The sequence below is a fragment of the Buteo buteo genome, chromosome 14, assembly GCF_964188355.1.
Source record: "Buteo buteo chromosome 14, bButBut1.hap1.1, whole genome shotgun sequence".
Lineage (NCBI taxonomy): Eukaryota > Metazoa > Chordata > Aves > Accipitriformes > Accipitridae > Buteo > Buteo buteo.
Genome location: NC_134184.1, coordinates 15,688,108 through 15,702,987, shown reverse-complemented (window position 1 = coordinate 15,702,987; position 14,880 = coordinate 15,688,108). Strand labels below are relative to the sequence as shown.

Genomic DNA, 14,880 nt, shown 5'->3' with positions numbered 1-14,880 from the left:
AAATAATCCCAGCTATTAAGTAACTTTTTACATTTGGCATCTGATCTAGTCACAGGTCATCAGAAAATAGAAAGAGGTTCTTTGATCACTTGAAGCAGTAGGTGGCATCCTATACGTTCCTAATGAACAATTGCATTTACAACATAAGGAGAGATCAGTTTAGGATTTTCATATTTATTAACCCAAAATAAAAATAAAGTATCTTGTTACATAATTAAGTGCAATTAGGCCAGTCAGAACAACATATAAACCTGAAACCACCCAAGCTTTTCTTCTTTATACATATTTTGTAGGTGCATAATCCTTTCCAGCAAACTGAAAAGAAATACTTCAGAAGTCTTTCTTAAAATTTTACTTTGATTTATATTCTGCAGTTATAGAATAAACTTCAAGAAACACACGCAGCTAATATATAGGTAATTTTATTCAGAGCACCGATTTTCACATAAGAGCTATCTCAAAGTAATGATTTCTGGATTTAGCAGAAAAATACATCTCTCACTATTTTCTTTTTGGTAGAATTAATCTTATGGTCTAACGGCCATACCTTGAATTTACCAGCCGTGTCTCAGAAATATTTTTTTTCTTTTTTCTTTTTTTTTTAAATGCACCCAATAATAATAACTATTCTGTTTTCACGTTTGTTTTATTTGTAAGTATGCTGGGACGCATCTCCCTGTTGTATTTTGGCGTACAGAAATATTTCTGATAGAAATAAAAGTAATAGAGTAAAGACACAACCAAGGAGAAAGCTCAGCAAACATACATGGACAGGTAGATTATTCAGTGAGACATTTCAGGATCCACACGTGGTTGCAGTTTGTAGCTTTTTTTTTTTTTTTTTGTGCATTAAAGAAAATATTTACAATCGTCTTCTCTTTTTTTCCCCTCTTTTTTTTCTCTTTTAAATCTAAATACAAGAACGTGACAAGAATGTTTGTGTTTTCAGTGAAAACAGGCAGTTAAACTGTGAAATTACACCATCCACAAAAGATTCTACCAGAAGCTAGTCTATTTAGTGCTCAGTTTCAAAATGCATAGAATGTTTGCGCTGCAAACAATGATACACCAAATAATAATCATAATAATAGCAATAATAATAAAATAAAAAGATAAATAAATAAATAAATAGATAAATAAATAAATAAATAAATAATATCGAGACTTTACCACGGATCTTTCTATGCCTTTTTTTTTTCCCTTTTCTTTTCTTTTTTTTTTTTTTTTAGGTCATGCATAATTTCAGTCTATTGTTTGTTTTGATTTTAACGGAAGGGTGTTTTCTTTTCAGAAATTCCTTGCTACTTGAAAGCCCTAACAGGCGTTCGGTAACAGCCGGAGCCAGCAATGGCTTCTGCACGTAGCCGGCGCTTTTACCTAACGAGCTCTGATAATTTTTTTCTTTTTTTTTCTTTTTGTCAATCCGCGAGACATATAATGCACCTTGACGATTATTAGTAGTACCAGCATCGTTATTACGGAATATCATCATCGCTTCCAATCCGGGAGACTGCGATAGTGCAAATTGAACCCCCCCACACGCACACACTCCCCCCCCCCCAGCCATCCTCTACCTAACGTTTATTATTTACAATAAACGACTTTGAAGCCCGAGTGGGGTTTTGGCGTGTTTGTTCCCACCACGCAGACCCCCGCAGAACCCAAACCCCTTTCAGCTCCCACGCTGGTGATCCCCCTCGCGTGGGGTGTGCGGTACCCCCAGCCCCGGAGGAGGCCGGGGCAGCACTTTGTCCCCGCCGCAGTCCGCTGCTAACCCAAAGCCGGCAGATTTGGTAGGGATGCCGGGGGAGGGGGGGGGTTCACGGTGGGGGGGAGAGCAGGAGAGGGAGGGGAGAGGACATAGTTAACCAGGAGCCTTAATGAACCTGACCGTGTTCTTTGGGAGCGCGTCCCTGCCCGGGCAGGTTTGGTATCTGCAGAGACAGAGAGGGACCTGTCTGCGGCCACGCGTGGAAAAAAGGCAAACCGCGCTGGCCAGGGAAGAGAAACAAAGGGGCTGGGGAGTAACTGGTTGGTTTGTTTGTTTTCCTTGAGCTAGCTAGGATTCCCGAGGCGGGAGCGGAGAGGAAAGGGACCGCTCCCGAGCCTCGGGAGCTCCGGCTGTGTCCCGCCGGGCTGCGGCCGCCGGCCCCGGCCCCGCTCGCACCGCTCCCCCGGCACAGACAAGACCCATCGCCAAAGCCTCGCGAAAAACCGCATTCGAGGGGAAAAAAAAACCAAAACAAAAACAACAAACCAACAACAAACCAAAACCAAACCAAAATACAGAAACCCAACCCAAAATAAAACAAAAAAAACCCAAGCCAAGCAAAGAAAAAGACACACCCCACTCCCCCCCGCAAACCACCGCCGTCCTCATTCATTACCAAGCCAGGGAAAAGAAAGAAAACCAGAAAAGTAATGAAAAGAGACCCAAACCAAACGTAGCATCGTCACCGACAGTTTCGCCTTCCGGGTTTGTTGGTCGGTTTTGTTTTCCTTCGGAAAGTTGTGACAGGTTTCTCGGTTTGTGGTTGCTGCTGTCACGGTATTTATTGGTGTGTGTCTGGGTGTGTTTACGCTTTAAGTTGCTCTTTCTCCCGCTTTCTGTCGTGGTGGGGGGGCAGAGGGGGGCTGGGGCCGCAGAAGTGACCCCCGCGGCTTTCGAGAGCGTTTTTCCCTCCGCCCTCCCGCTGCTTCTCGTTGGCGTCCCGGTGTCTCTTTCTCTTAATAATTGATAGCGCACCCCACCGCCTCCCGCACGCCCCCCCCCCCCCCCCGAGGAGTCCTCCTTTTCAATTCCGCATCGTCCCTTGGTCCCCAGGAGCTTCCCGAGGCGTCTCGGGCGACGGCGGCGGTGCGTGGGCGTCCCCCGCGGCCCCGGCCCGGCCCCCCCCTCCCGGTGCCCCCGGTGCCAGGGCCGCCCCTCCCGCCCGCCCCTAGTAGGTGGCGGAAAATTTCATCCGTTTCTGCTTCTGTCTCTGGTTGCAAAACCAAACCCGCACCACGTTCTTTTTGAGGTCCAATTTCTCGGCGATGGCGGCGATCTTCTCGGAGGAGGGCCGGGGCTGGACGGCGAAGTACGCCTCGAGGGAGCGCTTCTCCGGGGCGGCGATGGAAGTCCGCTTGCGCTTCTTCTCCCCCCCGTTGAAGAGCTCGGGCTTGTTCATTTTTTCCCGCTGGGCGCCCTCGGCCTCCTCCAGCCAGGCCTGCAGGATGGGCTTGAGGGCGATCATGTTGTTGTGGGAGAGGGTGAGGGACTCGAAGCGGCAGATGGTGCTCTGGCTGAGGGAGCCCACGCCCGGGATCTTCAGGTTGGCCAGCGCCGAGCCCACGTCGGCCTGGGTCACCCCCAGCTTGATGCGGCGCTGCTTGAAGCGCTCGGCGAAGGCCTCCAGCTCCCGCGGGTCCGTGTCCGAGTCGCAGATGGAGGCCAAGCCGGCCGCCCCCACCACCGCCGCCGCCGAGGCCACCTGCCCCGCGGCCCCGTGGTGCGCGGCCACCAGCCCCGGGTGCGGCAGCCCCGACGGCATGTTCATGGCGGCCGGGTGCGAGAGGTGGCCCAGGCCGTGCATGTGCGAGTGCGGGTGGGCCGAGGTGGAGATGAGGCCGCCGCCGCCCCCGCCGCCGCCGCCGCCGCCCCCGCCGCCGCCGGCCCCGCCGCCGCCGCCGCCCGCCCCGTCGTGGCCGCCGCCGCCGCCGCCGCCGCCGCCGCCTCCGCCGGGCATGAGCGCCAGGGAGGGCGAGGTGATGTGGTCGAGGAGGTCGCCGGGCTCCAGCGCCTGGTGGTGGTGGTGGTGGTGGTGGTGGTGGTGCGCCAGCGGCACGGTGGAGGTGGAGGTGCAGGGGACGCTGTTCATGGTGTGGTACGTAGCGTCCGGCTTGAACGGGTGGCTCTTGCCCTGCGAGACGGCGATGTCGACGGCGGCCAGAGCCTCGGCCCGCGCCAGCAGGGTCTCATCGAGGCTGGCGAAGATATTGCTCTGCAGCTGCAAGGGACACAAAACAGAGCGGGGTGCGGGGAGAGGAGGGCAGCGGGGCGCAGCGCGGAGAGGCGAGGGGGCGGCGGGAGGGGAGCCCGGGAGGGCAGAGGGGAGGTGGGCGAAGTCGGGGTGACCGGGCGGGGGGGGCAGAATGCACGTGTGAAGGGGTACGGGGGGAAGAGCCGAGTGAATGGAGGAAGCGGGTCGTAGCAGCAGACGGCGCGGGGAAGGGAAGGGAAAGAGGGGATGGGGTAGAATAATGGGGGGCGGGGGGGGGAGGAAGCGAGGAGGGGGAGCAAAAGAGGAAAAGAAAAAGCGAAGAGTAGAAAGGGCAGGAAGCCGGGGGGGGGGGATCCGAAAAAGAGAGGACGAGGGCGTGAAGGGAACAAATAAATTAAAAAAAAAAAAAAAAGGAACGAAAGAAGAAGAGAAAGGAGGAGAAGAAATGGATCTGTAACTCTCAGCTGGGGAATTGTGTCAAACACAAGAGCACATAAAGCGCATTCCTTTTCAGAGGCCGAGTCATAAAAATTAATACAGAAAGTGGATGAAGTCGGAGACTCGTGTGAACACCGCTTTCAAAAAAGATCACAGGCGCTCAGATGATTGCAGAGGACGACATGAAAAAAACATTAAGCGCCGCTTGTCAAAATGTGCCTCGCAGCGGTTTTTTTATTAATGCACATACACATACATGCAGTATACAGAAAAGAGAGAGAGGAAGAAAGAGTGTGTGCGTGTGTGCAACAGAGAGAGAGAAAGAAAGAAAAGAAAAGAAAGAAAGGAAAGAAAGGAAGGAAGGAAGGAAAGAAAGAAAGAGGAGAGCTGCAGCTGCCTGTCCCTTACCGGTGGAGTTGGTAGGCATGCTCTTCTTATTGCTTCCGAGCTGGAGTGTAGAGAGGGGTATTTGTGCTCAGGTAGGGTGGGATGCATGGCAAAATGCGGCTGCTTGCTGTTCATGGACATCATCTTGAAGGCTTGGCATGTAAATCCACAAACACTCCTAAAGTCGGGGAAAAGTGCTCTCCGGGCGCTCTCCTCCCGCCGGGGGAAGCCGCCGACGGCGGCGGGTGGCGGTGGCGGAGCCGGTGGCGGCGGTGCCGCGGCGGACCCTGCCCCCGCCGCCGCCGCTGCCGCGGTGGCCGGGGCTGGGGTGGGTGGGTGAGCGGGCGGCGAGGCTCCCTCCGGCCCCCGCCGTCTCACTCCTCTGCCTGCCGCTGCCCGGCGCCGGGCGCGCTGCGCTGCGCTCTGCCCGCACCTGAGCCCCGCATCCCGTGGCTACCGCCGGGCGGGCTCTCGCGAGAGCGCGGCGGCTCCGGCTTTGACAGGCATCAGCTGTCTCCCCCCCTTCCTCCTCCTCCTCCTCTCTTTCCTCCTCCTCCTCCTCCTCCTCCTCCTCCTTTTCCTCCCGCCGCCCCCGGTCCCTGCCTCCCCGCGCCTTGTTGCATCTCCCGCAGCCCTCGCCCGTCTCGCCGGGGCGGCGGCGCCGGGGCCGCTCTTATAGCGAGCGAGCGGCGCCGAGCACCGGGCGGCTGCCGCACCTGTAGCTGCCACACGTGCGCGCTGCGCGGCCGCCGGCGCGGCCCGGGGCGCCCCGACGGGGCGGGGATGGGCGGCGGGGCGCGGAGGCGGCGGGCGCCCCCGGGGCGGGGCCGGCCGGGCTGCGGGCGGGCGCCCCTTCCCTGCCCCGCGGAGCGGCGGCGGGCGCCGGAACGCGGCGGCGCTGGGCCCCGGCCGCGGCCGAGGGGAGAGAGAGGCGAGTCCGCGCCGGGGACCCTCTGCCGCGGGCGGGGGGCGTCCCCCCCCGCCGCGTCCGAGAGCTGCACTTCGGCGCCCGGAGAGGGAACCGCGGCGGCGGGCGCGTGTTCCAAGCCTTCGGGGGCTGCCGCCGTCCCGGCGGTCGACCGCGGCTCCCCCCGCCCCGGGTAGTTTTGTTGCGAGTACGGCTGTGTCGGGCACCGCGGGTGACGGCCGCCGCCTCGCCCGCCGGGAGCGTGGGCTGCCCGCACGGGAAGCGCCGCCGAGCTGGGGTTGCGCGCTCCCTCCCGGCTTCCAAGCCCGGCTTCCCTCGCTCCCTCTCTGTGGGAAAACCCAGCTCTCACTGGCGTGGTCTGGGGCAGAAAACAATCCCCAACAGAACATACATTTCTTTTTCTTTCCTTCCTTCTTTCTTTCCTTCTTTCCTTCTTCTCTTTCTTTCTTTCTTTCTTTCTTTCTTTCTTTCTTTCTTTCTTTCTTTCCTTCTTTCTTTCTTTCTTTCCTTCTTTCTTTCTTTCTTTCCTTCTTTCCTTCTTTTCTTTCTTTCCTTCTTTCCTTCTTTTCTTTCTTTCCTTCTTTCCTTCTTTTCTTTCTTCTTTCCTTCTTTCCTTCTTTTCTTCTTTCTTTCTTTCTTTCTTTTCTTTCCTTTCTCCCTTTCTTGCTTTCTTCTTTCTTCCCTTCTTTCTTCCCTTCTTTCTTCCCTTCTTTCTTCCCTTCTTTCTTTCTTTTCTCTTTCTTCCCTTCTTTCTTCCCTTCTTTCTTCCCTTCTTTCTTCCCTTCTTTCTTTCTTTTCTCTTTCTTTCTTTCTTTTCTTTCTTCCTTTCTTGCTTTTTTCTTTCCTTCTTTCCTTCTTTCTTTCCTTCTTCCCTTCCTTCTTTCCTTCTCTTTATTCTCTTTCTTTCTGTCTTTTTCTTTCTCTCCTTCTTTCTTCCCTTTCTTTCTTTTCTTTCTTTTCTTTCTTTCTTCTCTGTCTTCCTCTCTTTTCTCTCTCTCTCCATTCTGTCTTTCTGTCTTTCTTTTTCTTTCTCTTTCTGTCCTTTCCGTCCCGTCCCCCGTCCCCCCCCCCCTTGCTACCCAGGTACTTTTTATGCAAGAAACTAGTCTATTCCACCTTATACAGCCTGAAATAAAAAAAAAAAAGTAAAATAAAAGTAGCCTGGAGAAACGATTATTTTCTTTTTCTTTCATTCCTCCATTCTTTCCTCTTTCTTTCTTTCTTTCTTTCTTTCTTTCTTTCTGCCTCTCTTACTCCTTTCTCTCTCGCTTTTCTGTGGTTTATTCCTTGACTACTCTTGCCTTTGAATGAAACGGCTAAGGAGTGACACTAGGGTTAATAACGCGCGGTTGTTTTTACGGGTGCTTCGGGGTTACTGTCCCGTTTTAGAGCAGATTTTTTTTCTTTCAGCTGCTTATGAAGTTGGAGGCAAAACTGTGGAAGGAGTGACTCTGCTGCTGCGCCCGTGGGATTAGCGTGACTCCCTAGGGCACGGCCCCCGCTGAATCCCGTCTCCCGGGGCACGCCGGAGCCGGCCCTCGGTGCCCGACCAGATGCTCCCTTGTTTGTTTCAGCAGGGCTGCGGGCAGGCAGCGGGGTGTTTGCATCAGGGATGTGACAGCCTCGGAGTGCATCGGAATTGCTGTCTTTCTCCCGAACGCCTCTTATTTATGCGCATAAACACAGCCGAGAGGGCACACAGGCGCGCACGCACACACACAGCACACACCGCAACCCCAGGTAAAGTCCACATTTGTCTTCATAAGCCCTTCCCCGGCTCCCCAGCCAGGCCGGGAGGAAGGAGGGAACGGCTGCCAATTACTCGTGCGAAGGGGAGCCGGGTCTCCATCCATTACCGCGTCCCCTGGGGTGGCGGCATGCAACTTCATCTCTGAGGGGGGTGAGCTTGAAACTGAAAGCCGCCGGTCTGAAGCGGGGTCGGGCTCTCCTTGTGTATCGAAATCATTGCATCAGAAGAGCCAAATCATACTTTATGTGGATTTCTTTCTTTCTTCCTTCCTTTCTTTTTTTATTAAGTCATATCACTTATTATAGCTATTTGCAAGCTACCATGCCTCGTGAACAGAAAGCCTCCTGGGCAAGGGATGTAGGGGAGGAGGAAAGTGGGAGACACCACCACCGCTTTTCGCCCAGTTGCTGAGAAGCGGCCAGCTCCAGGAGGAGGGCCCGAGCCGCCTGCCTTTCCTTCCCGGCGGCGAAAAGCCAGCCGGCGGCACACACCGTGGGGCTCCTCGGCCGATCCCGGGCCGGGGGCGGGCGGAGGGAAGCCGGGCTGCCTTCCTCGCCCGCTGGAGGAAGGCGTGGGATGCTGCCCGGCCTGGGATGCGGGGGTGTTGGTCCCCGCCGCCCCCGCTCGCCAGGACGCGGTCAGGTCAAGTTCGTCAGGTTTCCCGGAGGGAAGCGCTCAGAGACAGGGAAAACGGTGCGAGCGGCGACAAAGGCGGCCCGGGGGGGGGTGGGTTTCTAGCCGCAGCGGCGACCGGCCTTCCTCCCCACATGCCACCTGGCCTGCTCGGCCTCTGCGGCCGGGGTCTCTAACCTCGGGGCTGGCGGGGCTGGGGCGCGTCTGCAGGAGCGGGGGCAGCCCGGGCCCCGGCCCTGCCCGCACCGCCGGGAGCGGGGACGGGCGGCCCGGGCAGGGGCCGGTGGGCGAGACCTTCTCCTTGGGCGGAGGAAGAGCAAACTCTCCAGCGCCTTTCAAAGGACCCCTTCTGCTCCCGCGCTCGGTTTTTCGGCCAGAAAGAGCGGAACATTCAGCCCCCCTCCCACCTCCGCCCCGAGCGCCGGCCGGAGGCTGAGGGGGTGAGTGAGGATCTCTAGATGTTCTAAGGGTCTTCTGTCCCACCGCCCCGGGGGCTCCTGGAGGCAGGGGTGGTGGTCGGCACGTTGTCTCTGCAGCTCGCCGTGTGCACCCTGCTGGATTCCCCTCGGTTTGGCAAACGGAGGGGGGAGGCAGCCCCGCCCGGCTGGAGAGACACCCCCTGCCCGGTGCTACTCGCTCCTTCATTAAAATCGTCCGGGGGGTGGACACGCGGGACACCACCGCGGCAGCCTGAGGCCCGGGGGTGACTGCGTGGGGTGGGGGGGGGCAGAACAGCCTCCGGACCCTGGGGAGGCGTCGCGCTGCCGGCTCCCGCCCGGTCCCTCCTGCTGCCCCCGGAGGCCGCAGCTGTGATGGGGAGTCGCAGCCAACTTTTCCCTCTGCCTCATCTTTGAGAGGTGCGGAGAGGACAGGGGAGGAGGAGGAGGGGATTTATTTCAGGCAGGGTTTGGTCTGTCGCTTATCAAGGCCGAGAGGAAAAACTTTCCTTCGCAGTCCTTGGGACACTTTTTTTTTTTTTTTGGAAGAGGGAAAGCGCTAACTTCAAAGCAACGCTTAAAATTACAGGCCCTGCAGATGCTGCCCCGACCGTAACGCCCGCTGCGGTGCTGCGGCCGGTCCCCACGCCGCAGCCCCCTCTGCTCCCCCTGCCCCACCGAGAGCGGGGGCTGCTGCCCGGGGCGGTTCCCCGGGGCTCGCCGGGGACCCCCGCCACCAGCCCCGCAGCCCCCCCGGCTTTCCCCGCCACACGCAGCCGGCTCCCCAGGAAGACGGCTTGAGCCAGGCTCAGCATCGCACGGGCCTGGTAACAGATTTTATCTTAATGTTCGCTGTTATTTCTATTCCTCGTGGGTACGTCCAGGCTCATGAATACTGATGGCAATAAACTCGAAGGCTTTGAGGGGCGAGTTCATTGGAGATACGACCATGCTGCAGCCCTACTTTTATGGCCCAAGATGCTCAATAAAGGGAAGGAGGTATATATATATATATATATAAAACGCATTTACTTGTCTCCCGTAGATTTCTCCAGCTTCAAATGCAAGAAATAGGCAGATTTCCTTAATTGACTGAACTGCCTATCTCGAGAAAGTAATAAAGTAACCCCTTATTCCCACAGTGAAACGATTTATAAATTAATTACTGTAACCCATTGTATTTGATTTCTCTTTTTAGGATTCCCCAAAGATGACTCTACTAAAGCTTGGGATATTAAGTATTAACGTCTGATCACAGTTTGCTGTATATTCCGACTTAAAAAATAATAAAAAAAGTTGTTGTGGATCTTACAGAACCGCTCCCTCTAAATCTTCTGGCTATTTTTACTTCACCAAACGTTAGCTTAACATTTTTGAGTCGCGGTGTTTGTCCTGCCCCGAATGTCAGTGAGAGTGCACTGAGAGAAAACCTACAGTACATGTGTTATTTGGTGAAGTTCACAGAAAGTCAATATCCCATTTAGTGTAAAAGCTATTTTCCCTTTAGATGATAAAAAACAACCTTCAGAAGAAAAAAAAATAAACACCAAAACCAACAAAAAACCAACAACCAACCCTTTGGGTGAATGCATAAAAAGTATTTCCATGTCCTGATGAGGACTTTCCTTACATCAGCAAAGACCTGCTAATTACTGATGTACAAGCCGCAATAACTGCTTTTGCAGCCAAAGTGTAGAATGTTGTCATATTAAAAATTGAAGCGCTTGATGGTGATTTAAGTCCCAAGGTAGTTCACAACGTCCCCTTTCGGGAAAGTAAGGAGACCGGAGGAGCCGGGCAGAGGTCCGGCGGAGAACACGGCAGGTCCTCCCTCCGGTCAAGTTTCTCGCTCTTTCTTTCAAGTGTTGCGGAGGAATGAAAAAAGCACACCGAGAAGCCCCTCCAGCAAAACACCTTGCAGACCGCGCTCGCTTCCCACACCGACCGGTTGGCTGCCGGCTCCCACCCGCGATCGCTCACGCTCCCGGGACGCCACATGGGACGGGGTAGCCGAAACCCGCTGCCTGCCCGCCCGCCGACAGCCCCGGCCAGGGGCTCGGAGGGGCCGGGGGTCGGTCGCCAGCCGGGGGTCGCCGAGCTCCGGGGTGCGCTCGGCTGCCAAAACCGGGAGCGGAGCGCTCGGCTCCCACTCCCCCCTCCCCCAGCCCCGCGCGAATCAAAGCACCTTCCGAGGGGCTGGGAAGTAGTTGCCTTGTCATGTAACACATTGCCCTGATTTATTATAAAATTTTAACGAAATCATGCATATTTTAACAGCCTTTAATCACTGCATGAAAATTTAATTCATGAACTGTAGCGCGTTTAAATAAATGAAGTGTTAATTCATTAGGATTAATTAATTTGTTAAAGGATTGTGTGCAAGGTTAAGGTGGAAGAAAAACTCTTTGTTAGTTTCGCGTCTTAATCACCAGGTTTTGTTAACAGTGAAGGGGGGGGACACCCCGCGACTAGGCTTCGCGTGGGCCGGGGGAGCCCGGGGAAGGAGCGAGGCTGCCGCCGGAGCGGGAGGGAAACCTCGGCCTCCCCCGGCCTTTTCTGCGGGGCTGGGGTCGGGCAGGCCGGCGGCGGGGCCCGGGCCGGTTAATTAAGTTAATCCTAGCCCAGGAGGTGGAGGCGGGTGCCGAGGAGCCCCGGGCGGGAGGGGATGGCGGCAGCCGGGTCCCCTCACCACCCTCCGGGCCGGGGAGAAGGGCTCTTGCCTGCGCCAGCACTTCTCTCCCCAAAATTTGGAGACGGAAAGAAAAAAAAAAAAAAATATCCCTGACACCGTGAAGCCGCCCGGCCCTCGGAGGTGCTTGAAGGGCAGAGCGAGCCGGGAAAGGGACAGGGACCTCTCTCGTCCCTGCCCGGCCCCCGGGATTCCCCGACACGTTTTGGCAGCCTGAAACCGGCACCCGGTGACCCGCTGAGCATCAGGTACGAGTGGCAGCTGCCCAGTGGATTTTGACATTGCCCGCCTGGCTTCCCCGAAAAACAGCAGACGGCTCCCACACAGCCTGTAAGAGCACTGGAGAGGAGACAATGCTTTCTACTGAGAAAAGCTGAAAAAAACTGAAAAAAACCCCGGAATACTAAACTTCATTTGTTTTTCAGCCCAGTTTCATCCTCCCCTGCTATCTCCCGCTACATTCATGAGTGTCAAAGCACACGCAAGCTTTCCCCTTTGCCAAATGTCCTTTTCCCTCCATCCTTCAGCTAATGAAGATGGCTTTTCCAGTTAGAGCTAAGGGACACTGAGGCCAATAGCTCGATGTTGGGGCACGAAGGCAGGACAGACAGGCTACCCCTTTAGTCCAGACCTGACATGCTGGTGGCTCATCACAGTGGTACAGGACTGCTGCGAGGGAGCAAGGCACAGGAAGGGCCAGACCTGGATTAGTAGCCAGAGGGGATTGCTTATCACCTCTCACTGTGGGCAGTCCTTGGGATGACCGTAAAACCCCCACATCAAGGTACCTTTGAGATTCTTTTCCTCTCATCCAAACCTGGGATGAGGAAGGGAGAAGCCTTGGTCTGTTCACACATGCCAAAAGCAGCAAGGAAGGAGCATCATCTTGATAGTTCACAAAACATTTACCCAAACTACAGTATAGAAAAGGTGTGTGAGGAGGTGTGTTTTTCAAGCCTATGGCTGCTGGGAGTCAGAGGCAGGACCGTGATGCTACACAAGAATTAGTATCAGACTTAGTTGAACTGCCTTTAAATGGCATTATTTGGTGAGGGGAACAGTTGTGAAATGAAGGGGGAAGGGAGACACAAGTAAGCACTCCTTGTATTGCATATACAAGCTATGCATTGTCCCCTCTGCCCCCCCTTTTAAAAGATATTTTAAGAACAGACAATAAAGCACATTCAAAACCAAACACAGCCAAAGTCAGTAGCTGGTGTTGGTAGGTAGAGCTGTTCCAGCAGCCTTTCATCTGAGGAAGCAATAGCAAGCAGAAGTAGACTCTCACATGGCCTTCAGGGCATCATGGAGAAGCAGGTCACTTGCCAGACTGCATGTAGCTAAAACTGCCAGTAACAAAGTAAAAACCGGACCTTGGCATTCTTGCTCTAAGGTATAACCCAACAGATTTCACTGGCAGCAAACTGAGGCCGGTAGCAATCTCACTCTCCCATGTTACCAATACTCCCGGAGAACACTCTCCTGTGTTAAAACCTGCAAGTTGCCTCATATTTAGTACAGTAAGCATTATTAGATGAAGTAAAAACTTTACGAGCTATTAAATATCATAAGACATCATAGATCTCATCTCTGCATCACCCTGAAACATCTATTGTCTTAATCAAAATTGTAATAGTTAAGTTTTAGATCTTGTGTATTACAGTTCTACATTACTACAGAACTAGGTAACTGTCATAAAAAATTAACAGCAATGAACTCTCATTTAGGCCCTTTTACTCAGAGAGCATGGTAAGTGCAGCAAGAGATTAAGCAAGCACAGCATTGACAGAATGCAGCCTGGAGAACTGAAACCCCATGTATGGCCAACAAATTTCTAACTGAAGAAACCCTAGTCATTACGTATAGCTTAAATTTTTGAGTTGATAACTGCACCAATCACTGTCAAAATTTAAGCCAAAAGGAATACAATTTACATTAACCAAATCAGATACAGAACTTAAGTGTGGTAGTTGTTTAAAACCACTCCATTACCCCCCCAAAAAACCAAAACAAAACAAAACAAAACAAAACCAAAACACAACAACCACAACCAAACCCCAAATCAAACCCCAGCCAAACAAAACAAGACTGATCTGATCTGTTTCAGCTTTACAACTTGTGAAACATAAAATGCTCCTACTTACAGCACTGGATGCAATCAAAATCTGCTCACTGTATCTGCAGCTGAGATCTGAGGGTACAAGAGAGCTTGGAAATCAAGTAATTATGGATAACCATGGTAACTTTCTTCCCACAATGTACGAAGTTACCAGCCTGGAGCCGGGAGGCTACAGGTGACAATGTACATGCTCCCACAAATGTTCCAAGCGAAAAGCCAGTACTTGACCTGAAATGCCTCACTCTGTCCCCACTTGAGAGTAAGATATGAAGTTTATGACCTTGATCTTCAGCATTTTTTTAACCTAAGGCTTGGCTCTTCTATCCATTCAAGTTGCATAACATGTAAAGTCAAAATATCCATATTGAAGAGCAAGTCCATAAGCAGTGTTCCTGTCCAAAGGACTAGAAAGTAGCATGAAAAAAACCCCAACATCTTCCTTTTTTCTAGTTTGATTTCAGGTATGATACCAGCTTTATTCATGTTTCCATCACTGAAAATTAGTTGAGTATCAGAAGTATACTGGAGTATAAAATGAAGTCCATAAATGCACCCCCCCTCAAACTCACAATGAAACAAAACAATGACCTTAACACTTACTTACTGCATATTTGCAATTGCTTTGCAATACAAGGATGTTTTAAGGAAGTAATAGAGATGTATATTGAGAAGCCCTTGCCTCTTCTCCCAAAGAGTCACATCATGGGAGCATTTTTTGACTTATTAGTAGAACTAGTCAAATCAAGTAGCAGCTCATGTCCAGATGGTTTTGCCAGCTCCCTGATTTCTGAAAAGTATGTTAAAATTGAACAACTAGATTTTTCTGTGAAGATTAAAATTCAAGCAGTATACTGAAAGCAGTGTATGAAAGCACAATGCCATCCTGCCTGTCACCAGGAAAGGGTCCTTGCATGTATGGTTTGCATGATGATTTTTTGGTAAAGCAGTTTCTCAAAAAGCAAAGTCCCAGTTTAGGATGAACACACTCAATCGCATGAATGCAAGCACATATTACAATGTCAAATGTAGTTCTTGTTCAAACCACTTACAGGACTTAACTTTACTAAAGATGAGCCAGCCTATTGAAATTTTCCAAGTGGCTATCCCTCTTTTCAAAGGGACAAAAGGCAGCATATAGATTTTTCGTATCATAGGTATTGATGAAGCGAGGAAGTCTGTTTGTACGAAATGCCGTCAGAGGCCTATATAGAAAGAAAAACCTGCATCTTGCAATTAAATATGCCCTTAAAAAAACTTAAACACAATAATGCAAAGAAACCAATTTTGCTCTGCTGCTTAATTAGGTCTCCTGCCTGTAGTAGGCCATCACATTATGTTGACCTATGCAATACTTTATGGAAGAGTCACCTCCAGAGAGGCCGAAAGCCATTTCCATCAACTGTATCGATGCTGACACTAGAATGGTAATATGTCTAACAAGGAGGAGGAAGGGAGATTTGCTTTTTTTTTTTTGTAAATAAGCTCACATTTATGTTTTACAAAACTTAGGTATTTT

The 14,880-nt window shown here is 52.4% G+C and overlaps 1 protein-coding gene across 2 annotated transcripts; it reads right to left on the bottom strand.

Moving 5' to 3' along the window:
• Positions 1 to 2,939: 2,939 nt before the first annotated feature.
• Positions 2,940 to 4,952, bottom strand: POU4F1 (POU class 4 homeobox 1). Of its 2 annotated transcripts, XM_075045828.1 has the most exons (3): positions 4,830 to 4,952; positions 3,728 to 3,989; positions 2,940 to 3,634 (listed from the first exon to the last, which is right to left on the bottom strand). In XM_075045828.1, the coding sequence occupies exons 1-3, from the start codon at positions 4,950 to 4,952 to the stop codon at positions 2,940 to 2,942; spliced, it is 1,080 nt and encodes a 359-aa protein (XP_074901929.1). The 2 variants fall into 2 exon arrangements, with proteins under 2 accessions (XP_074901929.1, XP_074901928.1); XM_075045827.1 differs by having other exon boundaries at positions 2,940 to 3,989.
• Positions 4,953 to 14,880: the final 9,928 nt, after the last annotated feature.

Coding starts and splice junctions, on each gene's coding strand:
- POU4F1 (XM_075045827.1), bottom strand. CDS start 4,952: ATGATGTCCATGAACAGCAAGCAGCCGCATTTTGCCATGCATCCCACC. Junction 3,990..4,829: donor CATGCCTACCAACTCCACCG/GTAAGGGACAGG, acceptor TGTCCCTTGCAG/CTGCAGAGCAATATCTTCGC.